At 38.4% G+C, this 26,424-nt stretch overlaps 1 protein-coding gene across 7 annotated transcripts in view; it reads right to left on the bottom strand.

Moving 5' to 3' along the window:
• The window catches only part of BANP (BTG3 associated nuclear protein), a 251,959-nt gene that overhangs the window by 193,392 nt on the left and 32,143 nt on the right, over nt 1-26,424 (bottom strand). For 6 of the 7 annotated variants that reach the window (XM_008168621.4, XM_042852096.2, XM_065567317.1 and 3 more), the window contains exons 4-6: nt 25,921-26,120; nt 2,335-2,457; nt 835-1,010 (exon numbers count right to left, since the gene is read on the bottom strand). In XM_008168621.4, coding sequence (XP_008166843.1) covers nt 835-1,010; nt 2,335-2,457; nt 25,921-26,120 — 499 coding nt within the window. Of the gene's footprint in view, nt 1-834; nt 1,011-2,334; nt 2,458-5,498; nt 5,755-9,508; nt 10,591-25,920; nt 26,121-26,424 lie in introns of those variants that run through there. The other variant, XM_065567320.1, reaches the window with a different exon arrangement.

The following is a 26,424-nucleotide window of genomic DNA, read 5'->3' as shown; positions in this document are numbered from 1 at the left end:
ACCTATGATTTATTGTGATCTTTTTTTTTTTTTTAACTTACATGACACTTTTCACCTAAAACGTGTGTCCTTCTAATTGTTTTATAGTTTCATCATTTTTGTGATTGCATAAAATATAGCAGCTAGCATTCACTTTGTATTTTAATACCATAAGTACTTACAACATATAACAGATTGTCTACAGAAGACACATTTCAAAGTGTTATATTCCACTGTCTTTGTTTTGTAGAGATTTTGGGTTGTGTAGAGGTTGTAGAAAACTGTGAAACTGTTGACAGAACTATCCTATAAACAATACATTTTTATAGGAATTTCCTGTTAAAAAACGGTTTACTTTCAGAAGAATTCAGCATCAGTAGAATGGCATAAGAAGTTACAGGAGGCAATGAATTGGGACATTTTGATGCTTCCCAGAGAATGCAGTTATTTCCCTAGCTCTCTATTTCAACTTTGAGATAGGACCAAAGTATTTAGCTATCATTTTGCAAATCTTTAAATTTAAAAACATTGAAATTAAGTGTTCTTATACTGCTAATGCAAAAGAGTCTGTTAAATCAAGGGCTGTGCTCTGGGGCATGCCTATTGAGTATTACAAATTCACTTAATTTGCTCTTTTGCCTAGAAAAGTGAACAGAAAGTTAAAGGGAACTGAATTATTTTGGCTTGTTACGCGGTCCTATCTGATGCTTCCTATAGGATAGGTCACTTCAACATTTTTTCATAGTTCTTTAAGGACTGAACTGTGACATGATCTCAAGAGCTTCTGATAGAATTTTAGCTCATTCCTCCATCCTGCTCATTTTGCTCAAATGGCCTTACAGTTTGATCACATACCTTCAGAGTTCAGTGTAATAAGAGTAACATTGTTCCCAATACTTTGGCTTCCTAACTGGCCACTGTTGGAAACTGAGTCACTGGCCTCAGACCCACTCTCTCCATCTTCATTGTGGCTGTCATCGTGCCCTGGCACCTTCACCACAATGGTGTTCTGTCTACGACCAGGAACAGCACTGAGAAAGAAAAGAAGAATTCACACTTTGGCAAAGCACGATTCTAGACTCGAAGAATGTAATATACTGTTACTAGTGCATTAAAAAATATTAACAACTTGATTTCTTACTGACTGTATGACTTTTCTTGTAAAAGCTAGTCTGTCTAGATTAAGAGCTACCTAGCTAAAAAGACTGCAGTAGCAGAATAACCCTAAAACTGTTTGCATTCAGCAGGTGTTTGACATCAAATAATGAATTACATACTATATTTCTGCAAATTAAGTTAACATAAAACCCAAAAATGTTTTGATATTAACAAAAATTAATACATGAGAAGCTACACAAGAATTTTGTTTCTTCTTCAGAAAGCATCAAAACATGACTCCCTGTAGGACATTAAATAAAAATAAATCCATTTGCCTCTGGTTCAGATGAAGGACAATTTATAGAAAACTGAATTGACTAATTTCCTTCCATAGCGTTTAGCTATTCAGTTAAGCAAGCTTTAAATAAAATGTATATTGTATTAATTGTATGGCATGAATGAACTGAAGACATCTCAACTGACTCCATTAGCCTCCAAAAAGAGCTAGGAAAGTTTATAGAAAGAAACATGTTCTGTACAGATGTCAGAAATTTTAACAATAACCCCAGCTTTCTAAAATAAATTTCCATGTGTTAACGTTATACAAATAGCACAAAAAAGCTATACATACTATTCACAAATACATTAAACGCATTAGAAGATTAAAACCTTTTGTAAGTGTCAATATTTATTTAAAAGTAAGTGTTCTTTGGCTTGCTTTATAGTTACTATCTAATGTTAATTACTCAGAAGGTAGTTTGCTGTTTAAGTTTATTTGAAAATTTTATCACTGAAATGTCTATACACAACCTATAACCAATAAGTATAAAGAAACTTCTTTACATAACTGTTAAATTAACATGGCTTGTTACTTCAAACAGTTTTCTATACTGAGCCTTTGTTTTCAAGTAACTAGGTCAAATCCAGCCTTGGCCAGAACAAAAGTTATTACTACGGACGGCCACTGAATGTCCTTTCGTTAATGAGTTGGGAGGTCTCAGTACAGTTCAAAGTGGACAAGAGTCGACATCGCAAAACTCATCACAAGGTTGAGGCACTGCGCTGTACCTGTTCTGTTGATAGATGACTTTGCTCTGCCGGGCTGTCAATTTGGCCCTTTTCACTACTTTGTGAATATTTTTTCCTCAAGCTCAGTTGCCTAGGATGTTCTTATTTTGCACTTGTAATTGCAGTAGATTGGATTTCCTGTAAGAACTAATGACGTGTAGGGGAAGGATTGCAATTGTTGCTACTAACTTGCTAAGGATATTTTCCAGAGAATCCGCTGTTCTGCTCAATGGCTCTTCCTGCCCAACCATCTTGGCTACTATTGAATTCTGCCGATCATTGTTCAGTATAACTGTAGTCTGTGGGACAACACTACAAGACAAAATCAAAGAGAAATAGAATGTAAAGAAGCAAACCTTTTTAAATAATACATTAAGCCAGTCTTTGTATTTAAATGAACTCTTACACTAAAACTGAAAGGCTGTTTCTGGGTTTGTTTCCCCCCCACCCCCAACATCAGAGCTATTTACTATGTATCAAATGCTACCGCTTGTAATCCACATATTTGACATCCATACAGTTCCAAGGGACTGACTGCTTCACTGAAATTATTAACAGTCTGTGACCCCTTCCAGGGTGATAAAGAATTTATCAACTCAAGATAACCAGGAGGAAGTCTGTAAACAAAAAAAGTTACTAAGAGCCCTCAAATTTCTGCTTTGGAGAATTATTACAAGGGTGAAGATTTTGTGAGGTAAACTGGCCATTGTATAATAAAAAGCAACATTTTAATGGAATATTTCCCCCAAAGGAAAAGGGGGGGGAAAGGCATTCTGCTGTAAACTGAGCTGATGGGCTTAACCGAGAAGACATCTGATCTTCTAACAAATCTATTTTTTTTAGGACATGGGGACAGAACGGAGAAAAGGGAAAAGACTCTAATTTTAGTTACTGATGGGACTAGACCATTGTTTGCGTGTATTTAATGTGCAAAAAAAATCTGTTAAGAATTCCATGATCCAAACAAAAAATGCATAGGGTAACATTTTGGGTTAATATAAAAACAAAGGTAAAGTAAATAAACTTATTTGGCATGCAGTTTATTATTTTAATTGGTTTCAGAGATTATCATCATCCTATTATTCTCATGCCATTACAAAAATCTTTCAAAAGTATGGGATAGTTTTGGTGTGAAAAACTAAATGTTTTCATTATACTCAATGATAGGCTTAAAACACACACACATTTTCCCCTGCTGGGGTGGCAAGAGAAGACTAGCTAATTTCTCATCACTGTACACACTTTTTCTATTGTTTTTTATTGGTCAACATCTGAAAAATATCACTGATATTTATTTTTCTTAACTTTAGTCTGCCAGATATTAGAATCACACATAAGAAATAACATGAGCAATCTGATAGCAATATTCTATCTATTTCAGCTGTTACATACTGTATGTTTGTGTGTGTATATGTACGTCTCCATATGCATGTGATGTCACCCCTTTCATGACTGGCCTACAGAAACGATAAGCCACATACTACAAGAACTAACCGTAAATTAAGGGAGTTGTTCTTTATCTCTCATGATGGAAGTCTGTGTTTTATGAGCTAAAAGAACAGCATTCTAGCTCCACTGCCAAGGGATGTGTGTGTAATCTATGTATAATTGTATCTGTTGCCCATAACAAATGGGATTAATTATAGATTGACAACCATCTGTTGGCTCTGAAGCCCTATGAACCTCACACGCTCTGGAGGGGGTTTAATCGAACTGTGAACAAGTACAGAATGTACTGGGCCTTGTATGTGCCAACCCCAAACGTTTAAAATGAGTCAGGTCTCAAAAGATCACAAGACTGGCCTAAAATCATGAGATTGTTTTAAATAATGCATTTGAAATTCTTTTTATTTGCTTTCTGGGTTCTGAGTGTTTATGGTGCACTCAAGTCACATTTTCAAGCATTTCTCCATGACTATGTAATTAGAATTTTTATCTAACAAAAGCTCAGATTCTCATGTAATCTCATGATTTCAGCAGCTGCAGTTTTAAGAAAGCAGTGAATATCATGAAACTCTCAATAAAATCATGAAAGTTAGCAACACTGGAAGCTGCCCTGCTCTACCCACTCCTTCCCATTGCTTCCCGGCTCTATTCCCCTCCGGTTCCACCTTTTATATGTACTACAGGTTATATACTGAAGTTTTTAAGGACAGATTGAGACTCTTTTAAGACATTTTATTTTTCTTTTAGACATTGTTCTTTTTATCATCATTTCCCCCATTTTCAATAAATTTTGAATGCATGTTTAAAAGTGTCACTTACTAAGGCTTAATTTTTAATGGATACGCTGAATAATTAATTGCAGCTATAGAGATAAATGCAGTAAAATTAAGCTTCTATTTATGAAGTCCTCAGGCTTTCTTCCCCACACCCCAAAGTCTTAGAACTCAGAATTGATATAACATGGGAAAAACCTATTTTTTAAGAAAATAACTCATTCATTTTTAAGAGCATTTTAAAGTGTGCCTGATGGAGTTTAGTTAACATAAGCAAACTTAAAAATGAATGGAGAGGAAACCTGATATAAGCCATTAACATTGGATTTAAGATCCACATAGTGTGTTGGCTCCTCAGTACTGGGGTGAATTTTGCTTTGCCAATACACTGCAATTTTTTGTTTACCCCACCTCTTCTGCAATAGCACCACAGCATGCTCATGGTTGCTTCATTCAGTGTTTATGTATGAGGCCACATTTGTCCCCAGTAAAAGCCCATGAAATCAGTGGTCTTACACCAGGGATTAATTTGGCCAAATGGGTCACATGGAATACAAGTAGTGAGGCGATAGCCACGGTGATTTGGATTTTAAGCCACTATACTCCTTGAATGGCCACTAAACATGCTTTTGTTGAAAAAGTGCTGTATATCATGGTGCACACACAGACTTATACAGACACCATGTACAATTACCATGATTAAGTCCTTGTAAGCAAGCAACTGCCAAATTGTGTGTATTATGTTATCCTTTTGGAACTAAATAGCTACTCCGCTTCAACAATTGCTGGGGACAATAGTCTCTCTGGGGAGGAAACTGGGTCACAGCAAAACCAAAAACAAACAAAAAAAGCTAGAAAGAGGCTCTATCTGGAAGCACTAAACCCAGGGTTACTAATCCAGACACAGATTTATTAACCCTTTGGCACTGGCTAATTTAACAGTGTGGGGAGGCTACATCTGGTTTCAGAATAACAGTACATAGCTCCCCATCTAGTGCCAGGAAATACTGGTGGTAGATACAGAACATGGAAACAGAAACTTTTCATCTACTAGTCCAAAGACACTTGTATTACTTATTGAATTTGACATTGGTCCTAAAGATGAAGGAGTTTACAATTCTTAATGCATTCTACCATTCCTGAGGAGTGGAGCTGTCGAGGGCAATCCATGTCCGGAGGATGAGGCAAGTCCTTTAGGTAACCTGGTTCTTGTCCATTCAGAACCTCAAAAATAACTTGATCGAGATCTTAAATTTAGATCAGTATCCTATAGGGGAGCCACCAGAGTGGCTGATGTGCTCTTGGCAATACATGTTGCTGAGGTAGGCTGCTGTACTTTATACCAGATGAAGTTTATTCTGGGCTGATGTTTTCAAGCCCAAGCAATTACCTATTTGGGAGATAAAGGAGTTTATGATTTAGGCCACTTTACCAATCTGCAAGCATAATGACTTTTTTAAGAGACAACAGTTACACACCATGCCTCAATCCTATAACTTGCTCCACACCGGAGGCCCCCTTGCATGGAATTCCACTGAAATCTATGGGACACTACACAGACACAAGAGTGTGCCTTCATAGATCAGTTTGTGGAATAAAGCCCCTTTACAAACACTCCTCCATCCTCCAAGATGCCAGGGCTTTTTTATTAAAATAAACAAATCACAATACCACAGCATTCTGAACAGCTATCTACAGAACTATTCTCAAAGAGAATTCAATTCTGCACTTGCAAGAGAAAAAAATGCAAAATCTAGAGGAGAACAGGACCTTCGGATGAAGGTTTTCAGGGACAATATGAAGAAGTCTGCACAATACCTACAAAACTACCAACGAGCTCTACACCAGGTCAAAAAATTGAAAAACTTGGGTTTGTTTAGTCTGGAGAAGAGAAGACTGAGGAGGAACATGATAACAGTTTTTCTGTACATAAAACGTTATTACAAGGAGGAGGGAGAAATATTGTTCTCTTTAAGCTCTGAGGATAGGACAAGGAGCAATGAGTGTAAATTGCAGCAAGGGCAGTTTATGTTGGAAATGAGGAAAAACTTCCTACCTGTCAGGGTAGTTAAGCACGGGAATAAATTGCCTAGGGAAGTTCTGGAATCTCCATCATTGGAGATTTTTAAGAGCAGGCTAGACAAAGATGGTCTAGATAATACTTAGTCCTGCCTTGGGTGCAGGGAACGGGACTAGAAGACCTCTTGAGGTCCCTTCCAGTCCTACAATTCTATGAAAATCCTGGGCACAACTAGCCTTAGGAGCTCTGAAAGAGGAAAATATTATAACATTTTATTATCATCTTTAGGTAGGCCTATTAAAATTGTTCCTCTTCCATAGTTAAGAAGGAAGCAGAATAAACAGACTAAATATTCAGTGCAGAAACTGACAGAGCTTCTCAGAAGCTGCACATTCATCAATGAAGATGAATAATAATGTGACGTTGACTCCTGTGTTAATATAGAAAGATCAACTAGCAAAAGGAAGAATGAGACAACTCTTCCTATCAATGCTGCCAGCATATACACTTTTGGGGACAGATTAGGGAGCTGAGGAAGTATGGAAAGAAAATACTCATAGCTATTTTTTGAACTCTGAATACAATAACAATTTCTTTAAAAAAAATCTACATTGTCTATAGGTAAATACATATTTATGGATTGAAAAAAAAATTTACCAGGTCAACAATCCATGACACCTCCAAACAAAATATTATTTATATAAATAATGAACATGAAATATAATGATTTTCAAGTAATATAATTATTTTCAAGTATTCATATTTTGGTCTCTGACTTTTTGAAAAACAAAAGAACCTTGTACACTTTGCAAAGGAAAGTTCCTGCCAAAGGTAATTTTTAACACGGAAAATGTATGACTCATATCCATCAGTCTTAGCTGTTGTTTTTTCTTGGTCAATCACCTTTCAATCATACAGAATGCAGACAATAAAAGAAGAGAACTTTTGCCACCGTTAAAACCAACATCTCCTCCCCTTCCCAGATTAGTTTTCTAATTAGGAGAGAAAAATAAAACAGTAGGAACCAACTGACATTTCATCTCCCATAATGTACAAGATCAAGAGTTTCTCCAGATGGATGGAAATGAGTTACGGAAAAACTGAGACAGGAACATTTCAGACAGGCAGTTTCTCTTTTTGCATCCTTAGACACACTTATATAGACTGATGAGATATTTATAGCAAAACTCCAACTGGTAAGGAAAGTAGGATGGGCGGAGAGGAACTTACATAGCCCCATGTTTTGACAGACTCTTTGAGCCTACTCTGCATGTACAATCCCACATATGCATGCACAAATCAGAGAACTGCACCCACAAGGAAACAAATAAGTAATGTACAGGAAAACATTTTAAAATTTAACTCTTTCTTTATCCACACCTTTTTTCTTTCACTGGTACCCGAGTGCATCTTTAAGAAGAATATCTGTTCTTACAGATCTTTTCACTTCTTCTGATCAGCAGATTACTGTTTTTTTTTATCTTGGTCAACACTGTTTTCATTCACAGGGTTCTTCTACTCTAGGCTGATCTTTCTAACAGGAATTGTACAAGCACTTGAGATTTCCCAACTACCAGTGAATGGGGAAATCCATGACTTGGGGATTTGCATTACTATGCAATCTTGCAAAGCAATGCACAAATCCAAATTTTTTAAAAAATCAGGTCCCTAAAGTCCCAGAGAGGAAAGATCATGCACATGAATGCATCATGCACCACAGTAAAGGAAAATAACAAGCTGATGTCTAGAGGATGAGGTGTCAAAAGCTCCATCCGGCAGACATTCAGTAACTAATGCTTGAAGCAGCCTTGTCATCTACATCTCTCATCCCCCGGCCACAGCTGACTGTCATCCAGAACTATAATTTTATTCATAAAATGTAACAAGGGTTCAGTCATTGAAAATTATCTTTGGGTCCCTAGCATCTGGAGTATCACAGAATGCCAGACTTTATAAAGATAGCATTTATGATTAGGTTCTTTACAGACAGGGGCCAAAGTACACCAGCCATCATCCCAGAGTAACTTATGTATTTAACAGATTTATGAAGTTGTAGGCAATTGATAGTACAAAAAGGCAAAGCAAAAAACAGCATTTATTAAAACATAGTGTTAACATTTTAAGCATTCTGATATTTTCAGCTCAAATATGTAAGTTAGAACCAGAGATTTTCCAAATTACAAAAGACATTTATGCAGAGTTTATGTACAAAGGCTGGTGTTACAGTCAGCCTTAGCTACACACAGAGAGCCTTTGAACTGGTTGACAAGCACACAGAGATGATTTACTGGTTTCAAGACAAATTTCACAAACCAATGAGGAAAGCTGTTTAAACAAAGTCTGTTTTGGTTTATTGTTCTCTGAGGGGTGCCATTTAATACATTGGCATGGTCCACTGTAACCATTCATAAATGAAAATTTCAAAAAGTTTACCCACTAAGCAATAGTAAGATGATGGTACAAGGGACAAGGATCCTACCACCACAAAAAAAAAAAAGGCTGCTTACTTAAGGGGGTTTACAATACCTGCGTGTCTATAAATACAACTGTCATACATTTTCTTCATTACTCCTGTTACTGTTAACACAACTGAAGTGCTTTGAAAACTAAATTTACAGCAATATATGGTCTCCAAAGAACCCTTTGGCCTCAGCTCTTGACTGGTGATATAGAGAAATAGAAAAAAACAGTAGCTCTGGACAGTGTTACAATTGACAGAGGCAGAGTTTAAGAAAACTGGGCTATTTTAAAACAATCAGAAATGGTATTAACTCCTTTAACTATTAACATTCTACTGTTAGGCAGAGACAGGTGAAGGTTGCAAAAATAGAACAATACATATTACTAACTTGTAACTTAAGGTGAACAAAACCTGATAAATATAGATATGGCTATATATAAAATGAAAACAGAGTAACTAAATCTTTGACCCAAACATAAAAAGAAATGTATGGCTGTTAACCATCCCCTGAGCCTTAAATTTCTGAGTTATGGCCAGGTAATGCAGCCCATTGAAGATCATCTGCAACTAGGGATCAGAAAGGTTGATCTCATCCTCACTAGCTTTCCCACTAAGGAAGAGGTATACATAATTCTTCATAGGAAAGGAGTTGGCCAGACTTACCTGGATTACAGATCAAGTGTACAGAATGGTATACTGGCTCCTGGTACTGGAATAGGAGATATATGATAAGAAGAGTGGAGGACACTGCAGAACGAAGGCAGACTTCCAAAAATTACAGTCCATATGGAAACAAAAAATGCAAGAAAAGGAAGACAGGATAAGAGGGCAAATTTACAAAGGTATTCAGGTGCCTAAAGATACAGATAGCAGGTTACACACTTTTATGAATCCCACTATCTGCTAAATGCTTTTGTAAATCTGGCCAAGATCACGGATAACTTTGGGAAGGAGGGATAGCTCAGTGGTTTGAGCATTGGCCTGCTAAACCCAGGCTTGTGAGTTCAATCCTTGAGGGGGCCATTTAGGGAACTGGAGTAAAAATCTGTCTAGGGATTGGTCCTGCTTTGAGCAGGGGGTTGGACAAGATGACCTCCTGAGGTCCCTTCCAACCCGGATAGTCTATGATTCTGGCAACTAGAGTGAAACAAAGACAGTGAAGAGGAACTTCTTTGATATCCTTCCACACTGAGTGAGAGGAAAGAATGACTGACAAGAGAGACCAGCATAGAGGAGGAGGATTTAGGTTCACAGAATGTTAGACTACCTTTGAGAAAGAAGATGTGTTTATATTTGCTAGTCTCCACCTAAAAATATTATTGTTTTTATTGTGGTAGCATAGAATCATAGAAATGTAGGGCTGGAAGGAACCTCAAGAGGTCATCTAGTCCAACCCCCTGCATTGAGAACCAAGTACACCTACACCATCTCTGACAGGTGTTTGTCTAACCTGTTGTTAAAATCATCCAATGATAGGGATTCCACAACATTCCGTGGAAGCCTATTCTAATGCTCAACTATCCTTATAGTTAGAAAGTTTTTCCTGATATCTAACCTAAATCTCCCTTGCGACATATTAAGCCCATTACTTCTTGTCCTACCTTCAGTGGACATGGAGAACATTATTTGCAGAGTTGTTATATCCTGGGACCAAACACAGCTAGGAGAGAGACAAGGTTGATGAGGTAATACCTTTTTTTGGAACAACTTCTGTTGGTGAAAGAGACAAGCTTTCAAACTATACAAAGACCTAAAGAAAAGCTCTGTGTAGTGCAAAAGCTTGTCTCTTTCACCAACAGAAGTTACTCCTATAAAAGATATTACCTCGCTCATGTTGTCTCTCCCATGGAGAACAATTGAGAACCATCTTCTTTGTAACAGCCCTTATCATATTTTAAGACTTTTCAGGTCCCTCCTCAGTCTACTTTTGTCAAGATAAAACATGCCCAGTTTTTTTTAACCTTTTCTCATTTTAGAATCTATAGCTATGAGCCCAACATATAACAAAAAGTCAGTTCCTGTGTCAAAGAGCTTCATATGCAAGGAGTATAATAAATAGCAAGAACTAATAGTGATCTGATGGGCATGCCACAAACCTATCAGCTGATTCAGATAACCAAAATATCAACATAGATGCATATAATTTGATGCAGCTATGTTGATATTTGACCAAAATATCAACATAGATGTAAAAAAGTGAAGACGCAAAAGGGTGGCTACACATTTTAAATTTCAAAAGTATCTGCAGTGTCAGACAGATTCAACTAAACAGAATGTGATAGTAAAATTATTCAGGTAAGGAGACAAGGAATGAAACCAAAGAGGGATCACAGAACATATAAGTTATCATCCATCAAGAGAGTGTAGAAGAGAGAAAATGAAAAATTCCTGCACCAATTCTCAAGGTATCTGAAACCACAGTTTACAATATTCATGGGAGACTTTAACTATCCAGATTTCTCCTGGGCAAAAAATGCAGTCACAGTTCTAAGTAATGCAGACTTTATTATCTAAAAAGGACATACTCCTATCAAGGGACAAATTATCCTGGGCACTAATACTCACATAAATTTGATTACATCTGTGCTTATTTTTTGAAATTATCCAGAGATTTCCAGTGCCTCAGTGAATGCTATTGCATTAACTGGACCATTTTTATTCCTGTCATGCCATTAATATCCTCAATTTGAGGGCTTTTTAGCCAACATCTCTGTTATCGTCAGAGGGAGCCATTGTATTCAAAAAACACCAAGGACAGAAGAAATAAGAAAAGTCAATAGTTGCACAACCTGAGCCCACTACATCCAGAGTTTAATTTTAAATATGTTCCTTCAAAACTGTTTAATGAGGCTTCTCTGGACTAAGGTAATATGCAAAAGGCCCAATGAATACTGTACTTGCTTTAAACATTATGTGCACATTGGTATATATTTTTATATATTATATTTTTAGAAGAATAGTTTTACTCCTAGATCAAAGATTTGTGTAAAGCTTCAATACTACTCAGTGACTGGTTAGTATGATTACATGATAGGCATTTTTAAGGTTTGCTGCACAGCTCACCATGCAACTGATTTACCCAGGGAAAAACAATTTTATACAGTAGCCTTAGAAGGAAAGTGCCAGAAAAAGTGCAGCAATTGAAGACAGAGTGTGAGAATGAAGATGGAATAACAAACATGCGCGGTATTTGTTCGACACCTAAAAGACACCTTAAGCACATAAGCCACTGATATTAGCATTATAGAAAGATATCTTATTTTTCATATTTAACCATGAAGGTATCCACACTTAGCACCATGATAATGCATCATTTTATAAAATGGTTAATTATGCTGCCATTCCAGCACAGGAGCATGTGTGTGCGCCCTTAAGGTATGTGATGTTAAACAAACACAGCTGCTCAGTTTTAAAATAAAAATAATTTTTAAAGAAGTTATGCGCAGTTTTTCCTGTCATTTTCTCATACTTCACCCTTCAGCGTGGAACAAAGAGAGAGTGGGATAAAGATGTATGAAAACGCACAGTGCTACAGAAAGGAAAAAGTGTATTTGGAAACTCTTTCAGATTCCAAATAAGCTGTGTTTTACATTTGGAAGTGTATCATTAAATTGGCATCAACTGCCAGCTAAGGCATATGGCACTATACCAATCTCTTATACAGACCTTGCTGAAGTTGGGCTGTCTCACCCTATTCATCTAAAGTTCAATCCACTTACCCCAAAAAAATTAAATGAAATCCACCAAAGACACCCTCATGGGCCATATTACTTCTTCCTTTTTTAAAAAAACCTGAACTTTTATATATTACTTTAATTAAATTACAAGATCAGACCATTAGTTTTCTGGCAGATATTTGTAATGGGTGACATTTGTTATAGACACCTTACTCTGGTGTGACTCATAATAATCTGCACATTTATTTACAACTTGGACATTATGCACCTAATGCCCTCCAAAGAGGGATGAAAGTTAATCCCCTTCAGTCATGATTTGGTAACATGATCTCTTCTGATTCACTCTTTTTATGGTACCTTAGTTGCAAGTACCCTGATTTATGGGGCAAATTTCAAGGAAGGTTGCTTTGAAAAATTGGTTCTCAACCTGATTCTGCATTTACATAAAAATGTTTGGCAATACATTCTAAACTCTCAATGACGGAAGCTCAGATTAATATATAAGGATTTTCTGCCCCCTTCTGTTTATTATAAACTTAATATATTATAGCCCAATCAATATCCAGTGTATAACATATGCTCCCAAGATATGGTTGTATTGCTTTCAAACCTATATCACCATTTTTAGGGCTACATTATATTATCTTGAATAGTCACTCTTCTTCACTTTACAAACACTCAAGGAAGCTATTTATATTGATGATTTTACATAGCAGGGATTGCAGCCACTATTCTAAATAATGTAATTTTTATCTCAGCAATATAAACTAACTAGACTATACAATTTCCTCCTTCTATTTACTTGGACAGAGGGAGAAATAAATTAATAAATGAAGGGGATTGTCTTGAACCATTCTCCCAAGTCAGTCACATCTAACACCTGGCTAACATAAGTGTTTAACTCATGACTTGTTAACATTCACAGAATCCAATAATTGATGGGGGAACTAGGATTTACCCACAAATCCTCTAATCCAATCCTATGCTTTTGTTTTTTAATCCAAGGACTTTCATATCTCTACACTTCTATTGTATGATCTTAGAAACCAGTCACCCTACCAAATCTTTATTAATGAAAGCCAGAGGAATTTATTCTTGTTTTTCATTTTCAGGCCACTTATAATCAAACTAGATTCATTTCTGAGATGTCAAGTCAATTTTTTGTGTGTTTGTGTTCAGCACTCTGTTGTTTCTTGGTGCACTATTATAAATATCTGTGTGTTCCATTATAAAACAGACCTATGTCCTTCTGTAAATTCCTTTATTTATCATTAAGATTATTTTCTCAGATTTCTTTTTCCTTTAAAAAATAATAAAATCATTCTAAGTCTAAAGCTTGCAGAGATTTTAACTAGGGTTTATGTTAAGTTCATGTTACTGAAAAGTTTCACTGAACAGTATTAAATTTGATAAAAGAATTTAAAGTAATATCTTTTTTTTAAAGGTAGGTTTTTGTTTTATGCCTGATTAAAAGTCAAGCCCCAAATAAAAAATGTCAACTCTAATCTGTTCTTAGTTTTTATCTTTCAAATGCTTGAGTCATCATTAATAAAAACTGCCACCTGAATCATTCAACAACCATTCACAATGTCTCATTAGAAACCATTTAACTAATAGCAATTGGCTTAGGAAATGTGAATCAACCCAGGTCAAATCTTGGTCAGATCAAAATGTTTTGATAGATGCATTCAGCAACATATTTGTATAAATTATTGTATTCCTCTCTTAAATGTAGACAAATTTTGTTATTAAGGGTTATTTTAATTGGCCTTGTGAAACTCAACACTAAACTTTTGCATTGGAAGCTATATGTTTTCCTGGACTTGTGATATCCTGACACCAAATTACTGCATACTTGGCTCCTTAACATCTTAGTGCAACAATAGTGGAAAAGACTCCCTTGGCCCTGAGATTGCTGCGGATTGAACCGCTTATGGGCTGGACTGGGAACGTACAGCCCCAGAGTTTTCAGGGTAGTGCAGGAGTCCTTAAGGCCATGCGGTTTACTCTCCGTCTGTTCTGCAAACGGGGTCTGGCCGTCGAAGGGGAGGTCCCGCATCAATTGCTGAGCCTCTGGTAACAGACCCAAGAGGAGCAGCCAGGACACCCTTCGCACGGAGATGGCTGAGGCCATGGTGCAAGCCGCGGAGTCTGCTGCGTCCGAGGTTGCTGGGAGGGCCGCTCTCACTGCAGCTGTGCCCTGTTCAAGGATCACCCGGAATTCCTTCTTGGACCCTTCGGGCAGCGAGACATCAAATTTGGCCATAGACTGCCACATATTGTAGTCATAGCAGCCAAGGAGGGCTTGGTGTTGGCCACTCTCAACTGAAGGCTGGAAGACTAATATATTTTTTGCTCAAACAGATCCAGTCTCTTCAAGTCTTTATTCTTGGGCGTAGCCCCAGGTTGACCCTGCCTCTCCCTCTGGTTAATGGCCTCAACTATGAGGGAGTTTGGGGCCGGATGAGTATAGAGATACTCATGGCCTTTAGCAGGCACAAAATATTTGCGCTCAGCCCTTTTTGAGATGGGTAGTAGGGAGGAGGGGGGTTGCCATAGGGCATTAATTATTTTTGATACCCCCTTGTGAGGGGGAAAGCCACTCTAGTGGGTACCGTGGATCAAAGGACGTTGAACAGTAAGTCCGATGACTGCCTGGAGCACCAGGTTAGAGAGACAACCGCCTTGGCGTCATCTTGCAGAACTGGGTGAGGGGAACCCATAATCACTTCGTCTGGCGATGAGGAGGACGTAGCCAGCACCGAGGAATCCACCACATCCCCTGGTGGTCCAACTGGCTGCTCCCCTAGGTCCTCATGGGCCTGGGGGGGGGGGGGGGGGGGGAAATCTTCCTGTGTGGGGCCTCCACCTCCGGAGGAGGGCGGGATGCTGTGGCCGATGGCCTATCTGAGGTCCCCTCCACTGACCGGGCAGCCTGGGAAGGCTGGGTGAACCCCCAAGGATTCCAGGGGTACCACGCTGCTGGCCATCGGCCCAGAGGCAATGCCAATGAAGTTGACGGTACCACTGGTGCCAGAGCCTGTCCGGCTACCAGGGACTCCTGATCAGCACCAGAGTCGTAAGCAGAGCGGACACTGCGGAGTGACCATGACCGGCTGGCCCGGTGGGCCTCCTCACTGTGGTGCTGGCCGCTGTGCCTCGACGTTGACCTCTCCAATCGGGACGAGTCCCTCCCGCAGGACCCTGGGGATCTTCGGCATTCGGTGGATCTTCATCAAAAGACCAGCGATCTACGCCTCACACTGCTTGACCTGTACCGGGATCTAGAGTGGGACTGGGAGTCGGAGTGGGCCAATTGTCGGTAGAATCTCCCTGATTGAGGGGATGCGTGTCTCAAGGACGGGTGCCGGCAGGAGGGTGACCGGTGACCCCGTTCCGCCAATCGGTCGCAGGAGTGGTGCCGAGTTTCTCCCATCGACCCCCCACAGTGTAGGCCCTGTGGTAACTCGACTTAAGCTAAGTCGACTCCAGCTACGTTATTCACGTAGCTGGAGTTGTGTAGCATATGTCGACTTAGCATGGTAGTATAGAAATAGCCTGAGTCTGAGCATGCAAGGTCTAACAGATTCAGCCATGGAGTTTCCATGTCGTGAGGTGGAGAGACTGTAGATTGGGATGTCAGCAGTGTCCTATGTGATCAAGTCCGGGACCAGGGACAGAGTTATAGACGTGTCCACCGACAAGTCTAGAGTGTGGTGAACCAGTGCTGACATGGCCATACTGGTGCTATCAAGATTATTGATGCTCCCTCTCGTCTGACCTTCAGCAGGACCTTGTGAACGAGCGGGAAGGGCGGGAATGCATACAGCAGCTGCCCCTTCCAAAGGAGGAGAAAGGCGTCTGTGAGCGAGCCCAGGCTGTGATTCAGGAAGGAACAGAACTGTTGATACTTCCTGTTGCGCCACGTCGCAAACAGGTCTATCCGGAAAATCCCCACCTTTGGAAGATGTTGATCACGACATCCAGGAGGAGGGACCACTCGTGGCCATGAAAGGACCTTTTGAGGTGATTGGCCAGTTCTGCAAGCCCAGAAGGTACGATTCCTCCTAATGTATGGAGAGGGCAATGCAGAAGTTCCACAGCTTGAGGGCTTCCTGACACAGGAGAGAGGAGTGAGCACCACCGTGTCTGTTTATATAGAACATTGCTATGGTATTGTCCGTCAATACCAATACACATATGCCCTGTAGATGAGTTTGAAACGTCTGGCAAGCGAGGTGAACCGCACGCAGCTCCCTGATGTTGATGTGCAGCGAAAGTTCTGCCTGGGACCAAAGACCTTGGGTCCTGAATCTTCCTAGGTGTGCCCCCCATCCCATCGCTGACACATCTGTGACTAGGGACAGCGATGGCTGAGGCCTGGAGAAGGGTATTCCTGCACATATTGCTTGCGGGTCAAGCCACCACCGGAGGACTCGAGGACTGGAGGAGTGAGTGTGACCAATTTGTCTAGGCAGTCTGTTTGGCCTGTATACCTGGGCTATGTCCAAACAATTTCAGGCAATTTCACACCATAGTAGTGGGGAATCTTCTGAGAAATCTCTATGATGGTGCCCGTGGCGAGGAAGTGAGATTCCGGGAGGAATGCCCTTGCCTGACCACAGTCTAGGAGAGCTCCTATGAACTCTATTCTCTGAGTGGGGGCTATGGTTGACTTTTCCACATTCAGAATGAGGCCAAGCCTGTGGAACATCGTCCACACAAGGCTCACATGGTCCTCCACTTGGGCCTGGGAGTGGCACTTGATTAGCCAGTCATCTAGATATGGGAATACTTGCATTTGCTGCTTCCGCAGGAAGGCTGCCACAGCCGCCATGCACCTGGTGAACACCCGAGGGGCTGTCGAGAGACCGAAGGGCAGGACCGTGAACTGATAGTGGGTGATGCTGACCACGCTCCACACTGAAGTGCTGGGCTAGGGGTCGGATGCCTCCTGTGCCAGCTGGGGACGAAGGGCTGACTCCATGAGGAATAATTTCAGCCTAAAGTCCCTCTCCTTCTTGATCTCCTGGGTCAGAAGCCTCTGCAGATCTTACACTTATCCATTTGATGGGCACTTTAGACAGGAGTCCTGTGGGTCTCCCTTTGGCATAGGCTTCAGACAGGACCCACACAGTTTGAAACCCTGAGGCATGCCCCAGTCGGGGAAACGTCGGGGGGACCCCAATTGAAACTTATCTAAACTAACTAGGACTGTTTGAACTAACACACTTAGTTTTTTAACTATTTACAGGTAATGAGAAAAAGTCCAGTATGGAATTGCTTGCTGTTAGCAAGAGAGGAGCTGCTCCAATGACCGTCACTGGCAGCAAGAAGGAACTGAAGAGGCAGAGAGTTGTCACGGACCTATATACACCGCCATGAAGGAGCAACTCCAGGGGACTCCACAGCCAACCTGACAGGTACCACTAGGGGAAAAACTTTCTGACGACTGTGCATGTGGCGCGCATACACCTAGTTGGAATCAACATGAGCAATCACTCCAAGAAGTGCAACCTACACTAATGATAAAACACAGCATTTCAGTATTTGTTCAACAATTCATAATACAAACACTAAGTCTGAATTTATGAAGACTTCATATAACTAAAATAAAGGAAATGGGAAAGGTTAAATTCAGAAGTACCTATTATCCAGCTCTAATATTCAGAATCAGGATCTAACTGTAGTTTAGAAGAGTGCTTCTGTGCATCTTAAACTAGCACGAATGATAAAATATCAAAAACCAAACATAAGAATTGGTCTAAAATGTTTTCAGTGCAGAATTGTGCTGCATTTAAGTACAAGAATGTACAAAGTACATCCACCTCGTCCGGAGCATGAATACACACACGTGACACACAGAGAGGCTTGGCCAGCAAGGTAGGTAATCAGTATAAATCAGTAACTCCATGATCCACCAAAGGAAGAATCAACAAACTTTTCAAACATGTCTCTGAAGTGTTCGTGTGACAAATGAGGTGGTTTACTAACTAGGCCAGAACTTGTTCAGAGTGAATTTCTAAACTAAAACTAAGAGAAAATAAAACTCTACTATTCTGGATGACATGGATATGGGGAAAGATACCAACTAGACTACACTCAGCACTCCAGTCTTTGATTTGTTAAACAGCTTCAAAAAGACGAAATTAAAATAGCCCCTCCTTACATTCCAACAGCAATGTCAAATATGCGATCATCTATGCAAAAATGACTGTGCTACTACTGCCGTGTCTCTGGATTTTCATCCACCCCTTTATTAGGAGCCACAGTATTTCCCCTGGCATGGAATATCACAGAAACAAATATGCACTAAACTCCTCCAAGGAACAGCTGCAATTCTAAGGACATAACCACTAACTTCCTTCTCTTCCAAAGTCATCTCAATAATGCTACTAACCTTCACCAGCCTAAATTGCAGGATTTGCTCTGTATTTTTTAATAGTCTAACATTTTTTTAATATGAAAATTATTTTAAGGTGTACTTCATTATGAAAAATACTATTTTTCTCTATATAGTTTTGAAGGTTTTTTCCATTTTATTTTTGTAACATTCTGGAAACTTGGAGATCTATTTTTTCCACACAGAAGATAGTCCTCTTCCATTTTGCAAATACTGGTTTTATTCCCCCATTTTGCGAACAGACCTAAAATGAACATGGTGTATTTTGTTCAGCACAGATCATAGACCCAATCATCCAATCTTTTCCCATGCAATAACATCAGTGGGATGACTTGCGTGATTAAGAACTGTTCACATGAGGGTTAAACAATCATGCCCTTTCAGGAGCTGATTTTCATGCAAAAATCCAACTGATTTTAAAAGGAACTCTGTGTAGGCTGGAGCTACAGATTTGGGCCCATAGTAATTAACAAGTTAAAAGAGCTTTGTTTGTACACCAGTTTTATTGACTGAGAACTGCAGAGGTCTGGGAGCTGCATTTGTTAGTTCACTGATGCTACAGGCGCCAATCCAGCAAAGCACATAAGCATGTGTGCAATGCTAGTTACTCGTAGTCAATAGAAAATATATTTTTTTCATATTATATATAGTTTAATTACTTTTTTCTATTCTGGTTGTAATTTAATTTCTATAGACTGGATTTTGTTGTTGTTGTTCATGTTTTGTTTTTTCTTAAAGACTTTCTATGCAGCAGTTTATCTTACATTCTTTTATCTTATTCCTGAATTACAACTGTGCTCTAATTCTGTTTTCTTGCTTCAATGCTTTGCAAATCCATTTAAATTAATCTTTCTTTTAACTTTTAATTTTCCATATCACTGGAATACAAAACAACTTGAAAACGAAAAGAAACATTTGTCCAGAAATATAGTTCTTGAACTCCTTGAACTGGGAAAATCCAAAGCCAAAAGGCATTCCAATTGGCACACTGGAGATGCATACTAGAAGAATAAATCCTATGAATCAAAACCTAACCCACTCTGTTGACAGATTTTACTTGACTAGAGGACAAACAAAACCTCATATAAAAACAAATAAAAACAAGTCTGCATATCCCACCTAGTGGTGGAACTATGTCATGCCCCCTTTTGTTTTCTATTTAGCAATCTTAGTCAAAAGCTACAAATACTGCTTTTTGAAAAAAAATGTAAGTTGACAGATGCTACCTACATGGTATGCTGGAGGAGAGTCTATGGAGAGTAATTCCATTTTTTAAAAGGTTACACCCTCCCCCTTTCCTTGCCAACATGAGCAAAACTTCCTATTCATGGATGTCACTCGAGATCTTTTGACAATGGTGAGCAGTGCATTTAGCCTTGCAGTCCATGTTCTGTACAGAAAAATATAAAACTACAATGTTGATTTTTAATCAGTGGTTGGCATAATTAACCAATTAACTAGCCATTTCAACAGCTTTTACCTAGATTAACCAAGTTGAGAAACTGGGTAATACCAGTATGCCAACAACAAAAAATGCTGTATCTAGGTTGAATTTTTCCAGGGAAAATGTTTTAAAAGACACACAAACATGAGTTTCATTGCACTATCAGGTCCATATATTTAGTTAGTAAATCTATGAATCACCTCTCTTCTGTCTGAACATGTTCCAAGTTTGCAAAGTTCTGTTTGAGGTTGCATTTAAGTGATATCAAGTGTTGCACTACAGCAAACTGAAGGAACTTGACCTTAAATTCTCCAACAATCTTATGGGAGCTATTGAAAGTTTTGGTTGCATTTACCTCAAAAATAAGGGATTGCTGATGGCCATACTACTAAAAAATGATGAAGGCAGAGACGCAGACCAGTCAGATTCTGGACAGATTGAGTGAGAGGTTGAATGACATCAGACAAGACAAGACTCAGAACACCAAAACAATACACAGTCTCCTACTAATAAGATATTTATTACATTACTGTACTACTGTTCTTGGCTATTTTAAGGCTCTAATCAGTTAAACACAATTCTGTATACAGCCTGAGAACATCTTTCTATTCCACTAATTTTTTTGGGGGGAAAGGGGGGATTAATTCATATTAACAGTAATATTATGGAACCATCATAGTCCTGGCTTCAAAGATAAGGTTGAAAACCACATATTTTTAAACAGTCACTAAGCATTAACAAATTATTTTCTAAGTCTCTTTTATTAAGTTTTAATTATTGCAAGCCTTATTTGTGTTTATTTACTGTCTTTAAGTCCCTTTTAAAAATCTACCAACACCTTATGGAAAACGCAATAACATTCTGCTTAGAAAGAATTCCTCGTGTGTCAGATTTTCTGTGACTTCTTTATCTGTTCCTTTCTACTAAGAGTTCTGAAGATTAATCTTTTTTGTTTCTCAAGACTCCACCTGTTCATGCAGCTTGTTTGCTACCCAAGATTATAATCTTTTAGAGTAACATCAAATCCATCTCCACTGCAGTTAGTTGGTGTGTCATAGAGTTTCATGACATCAGGTGGGAGTTAAGAGGAGCAGAACAACTGTGGGAACAAGACTTCAGTTTTTATGCACTGTATTTAGTGAAAACACCAGAAGCACATGAAATCGTCATTTTTCAGTATTTTGTAGTTTTCCCAAGAGGTGTCAGCAAGTCTTCAAGAAAAACAAAACAAAAAAATAAAACCAAGGAAGAGTATTGGAAAAGTTCTACCCTGATATATCAATTCTCCTATGTTTAATAAAGATCGAAATCAGATTCAGATTCTGAATGCAGTAAATTTCTGCTCTGAAAGCTAATAATGTAGCGAGGTCCATGATTTATTGCAAATCTCCTTGAAACTTCTGCTTTATTTCCCTAATGAGAATTTTAAAAACTTGGAAACTACACATTGGCATTTAAAAAAAGGAGGAAAGCATGAGTTATCCCAATAAATCAGCATGTTAAGTTTACAATGGGAAAACAATAGAAAATTGAGCTTCAAGCTGCCAATTTTTACATAAGTGAGACTCCTGGCTCTATAAAACATCAGTTGCATAGCGAGATTATATTATATCACTCAATCTTATAAACAAGCCTTGTGTAATTTTATTCTGACCTCTGCAGCAGAAGCAGGTAGTTTGACATTCCAAATCATAATCTAGGATGGCCTGAATGCTTAGCTATGAACTCTGCTGCTTCACTACAGTTGTCAGAACCCACCACAAGGTGACGCAGGAAAAAAAATAGCTCGTATCCAAGTCACCCTTGTTCTCATTACAAGATGGCCTAGACACACTTGAAACCGACATACCTGAGGGGACAAATTTATATAACAAGTATTAAAAAATAGCAAAATATCACAGAGCAATAAAATTGATGTGTGAATTTATAATTTATATACTCTACCATGTACAATATTGTAACAAATGAACCTTGATTATGGTAAATCTGTATCACATTAATACAAGCAGCTAATCACTAAATAAAATACACAAAAAACATTCAAAGTTGCTTGGGGGGAAAGAGGAGATATCACAACTTTAAAGAATTTACTGGGGAAAAAATGGAAAGTCTGCGTTGCTGACACACAACTAAGATACTGTTGTGAAGTGTAACACCATCTGGTTGACATGGCTCTGCTATCTGTACACAATGGTTTTATTACAATGGTAGAACTGGTATTAGTGTAATGGCAGGTTGAAGGATCTCATTCAGGTGTGGAATCTGTAAATCTGTGTCTGAAATACCAACTGAAGTTGGCAGTTCTCCACCGCCATCTGTGTTTTAAGGAGCGGGAGAACATAAAGAGAGAGTCCTACGACAGAACAGTCAATGCAGGTTTTTAATTAGAAATAAACAACAAGTGGAACTAGTTTCTATGAGATGAGAGATAGGGAATTTAGTGATACATCCCATCACAGTGAAACTGAGCCAGCCATTAACAAAGCTGGGCTGGCTCAGAACCAGGTGTAGATCCTTTCCACGTGAATGAGTCTGTGATATTTCGCTGACAGCTCTTCATCTACTCTCCAGAAGCTTTGTTAAAGCAGAAATGAATTGTAAGTTAAATACGTGTGTCCTTTGAGTATATACTCCTATTGTTCTTTTCGTTCTATAGCCCAGAAATTGAACTGAACTTCAGGAAATGTTTTCTTGACAACAAAGCTGAAGATATTCCTAACAATTTATTACTTGCTGTCAAAAATTTAAAACTTTTTTAAACTGATGTACTATACCTGTCACTCATATTTCATTAAAATAATTAACGGAGGGAATGCTGCTGTTTGTTGGGAATCATGCTAAAAATCTTTTTAATTAAAATCAAAGGACAAAAGTAATTCTACAAAATAGAAATACCAAACTGAATGCTTTAAACACACACAGACACAGCTATACCAAGTATTTCTTCCCCCTACCTTCTCCCTGAGTAGCGAAGAAGCTATTAGATTTTAGTTAGCCACACACTAGCTGGAAATCATTGGATCGGGAATCCATTTGCTCTGGTATTTAATAACAAATGCACAAAGTATTTAAGATCATTTAGTTCACAGTTATAATTCTGAAAAGTATATGTGAAGCAGGGTGGCGGGAGCCTCATCACCTAAAATGTTTTCGGACTACCAGAAAAACGGTCACAAAAATCTGAAATCCTAAAGTGAGAGATTAACTGCTAAATTTCACAGGAATGCATACAGCAGGCATGCATGGCCTTAAGAGAGAGAACGCAGCCTCAGGTTGAACATTAAATCCATTAGAGAATTAAAACAGTATAATTAGAAAAACCTACTGATGAAGGATAATGCTCACTGGATAGGTTCCTGACCAGGTCACATACTTGTGAATAAATCTTTTAAATGTATGCTTTGTGTATAAAGCCCATTATAAGGGGACGTTTTTAAATTATATACAGGACCCTGAATTCCTTTCTAAAAACCTGTATTTAACAAAAACAAATATATACAAATAATTTGAATAATAAGAAAGGAAGTCCCTGTAACAATAGATAATGATAAAGAGTAGGTGAAGGGATACTTGGAATGTTTTAACATACAACATTTCCGCACCTGCCATACAAGTCCACAGTCTGATAATTGCAGTTTAGTTATTAAGGGAATTACCTATTGCTGACAATTATTTCTTAAGATCATAGACAATTATGAGGTATCTGTTTCAAAGAAAGAATAATCCTGACAATTATGGATCCCCCATGTTTTTAAAAGGGTGCCTAAAGTTAGATTCCAAACTTCAAATTTAGGTACCTAAATAAGCAGCCTGTTTTCAAAAGTACTGGGCACTCAACTGCTCTCAAAAAGTCATTTGAGTTATGTGTGACCAGCACACTATCTAGTAGTAGATTAAAGTTGAAGTAGAAGCCTAGACAAATTCAAACTAGAAATAAAGATCATTTGAACCACTGAAACAGTTTACCAAGGAACATCCATCATCTGAAGTTTTTAAATCAAGACTGGATGTCTTTCTAAAATATATACTCTACTTCCACCACAAGTTATTGGGCTCAATGCAGGAATTACTGGGCAAAATTATATGGCTTGTGTTATGCAGTAAGTAAGAATGATCACATGATCTTAATGGTTCCTTCTGACTGTAAAATATCTGAATCTATGGGGTTTTTTTAAGGTATCAGTATTCGGTCCAGTCTGGTTTAGCATCTTCATTAATGAACTGAGAGAGGGTATAAACAGCATGTTAATGAACTGCGATTACTAAATTGAGGCTAGCTGCAAACACCCCTCAGGACAGAAATGCAAAAATATAAGTGTGTATCTTGGGGGAAATACAATCTGAAAGACATATTTACTTATAAAGTAGTAATGCTTAAGGGGAACCCAACATGACAGTGGCCAGCAAATTACACAGATATTTGCGGTTCAATATGGCAGTAAAAGAAGGACAAAGTTGTTGTTTTTTAACGTGTACATTCATGGGCCTCACAGTATGAAGCAAGGAGATAATAGCTTTTTTATATAAGGCTTTAGTGCACCTAGAATATTGTGTTTATTTCTGAGTACCACAGGTCAGAAAAATATTCAGAAACTAATCAGAGTTCAGAGAAGAGTAATGAAAGAGATCAGAGGCTGGAAAAATTGATTTATGAAAGCAAAGTTAAATATGTGTATCTTGGCTACAAATTGACCAAGGAGGATATGGACTATGAAAACACTCTATAAATATTACAAAGATGTAAACAAGTACCGAGATTAATTATTTAGGTCAAATTATTTATGGAAGCATATCTAGGAAAACTGAATGAAATTATGAATGGGGAAAAATTAGGCTCATCATTACACAAAACCCTTTGACAGTCAAATCTGTTAGACTGGACGAATCTTCAAAGCGAAGGGGTGGACTACCAATGCTTCAGACATTTAAAACCATACTGGACAATGTACAAGTAAATGTACTGTAGGTCAAATCTGCAGTTGCAGTGAAATGGATCAGATTATTTAATAGGTATTTTCCATCTCTAACATCTATGATTCTATCTGAGAAATAAACACTAGATATTATTCTACTGAGAACTTTTAGGGAACAGGCACATGTAACTAAGCAATTCTGTTTAACTTGTAGTAGATAAAAGTAAAATAAGAAGTGATTAGAATAATATGGCCTAAACAATCAATAAACACATTAACTAGAAATGTTAATATAAAATAAAGAAAAGAAAAACTTAAAAAACACATCTAATATTTGATGCGACTTTTCCAAAGGAAGGATGAATCAGTCTGGTTTAAATCAAAGTGAAATGTGGAAATAGTTCCAAGCCGTTCATGGACCAATGTGATATGTTTAGTCTCAGTCTAAACAGAAGTAACGTCATGAACTGGCATAGCAATTGCCTTCAAGATGAATTAATTCTACATTCTAACCAAAATACCAAGCTCCTGACAGGTAAACATAAAGCTGCAGAGTTTGGTACTGCCAGAGAGATGGATTTGGGATAGTATTGAAAAAGTACATTGGTATATTGATGACTGGCCTGTTCTTTTCTTACCATCGCACTTTATTGCATGTCTGTGTAGCACCAAGGGGAGAACCCGCCACCATGGGGACTTGGATAGGGCTATGCTGTTTGTTCATGACGAGGTCCAATTTCTCTTCCAATGATTTGCAGGTAGCCTCTAGTGCCAGCAGCTTTGCCTCAATACTATCCAGTCGCAGGCATATTGTCTGATTAATGGAAAACAGGAACGACTGAGCAGGAGAGAAGGTAAAAAGAGCCATTTTAGAAACTTACAAATTTATCTTCAGGAACTTACATATAGCAAGAGCCACCTAAATATGATTGGTTTCAGAGTAGCAGCCGAAGAAGTGGGCTGTAGTCCACGAAAGCTTATGCTCTAATAAATTTGTTAGTCTCTAAGGTGCCACAAGTACTCTTGTTCTTTTTGCTAAATATGATTGGCAAACAACTCAAGGGACATTATCAACCTTTCTAGTCACAAAATTTGACCATACTTAAAACTGATGAAATCCAGCAGCATTATTACCATTCACA

Source organism: Chrysemys picta, chromosome 14 (assembly GCF_011386835.1).
Source record: "Chrysemys picta bellii isolate R12L10 chromosome 14, ASM1138683v2, whole genome shotgun sequence".
Taxonomy (NCBI): Eukaryota; Metazoa; Chordata; order Testudines; family Emydidae; genus Chrysemys; species Chrysemys picta.
The sequence above is the reverse complement of the archived record's forward strand: the minus strand, read 5'-3'. Positions and strand labels throughout refer to the sequence as shown.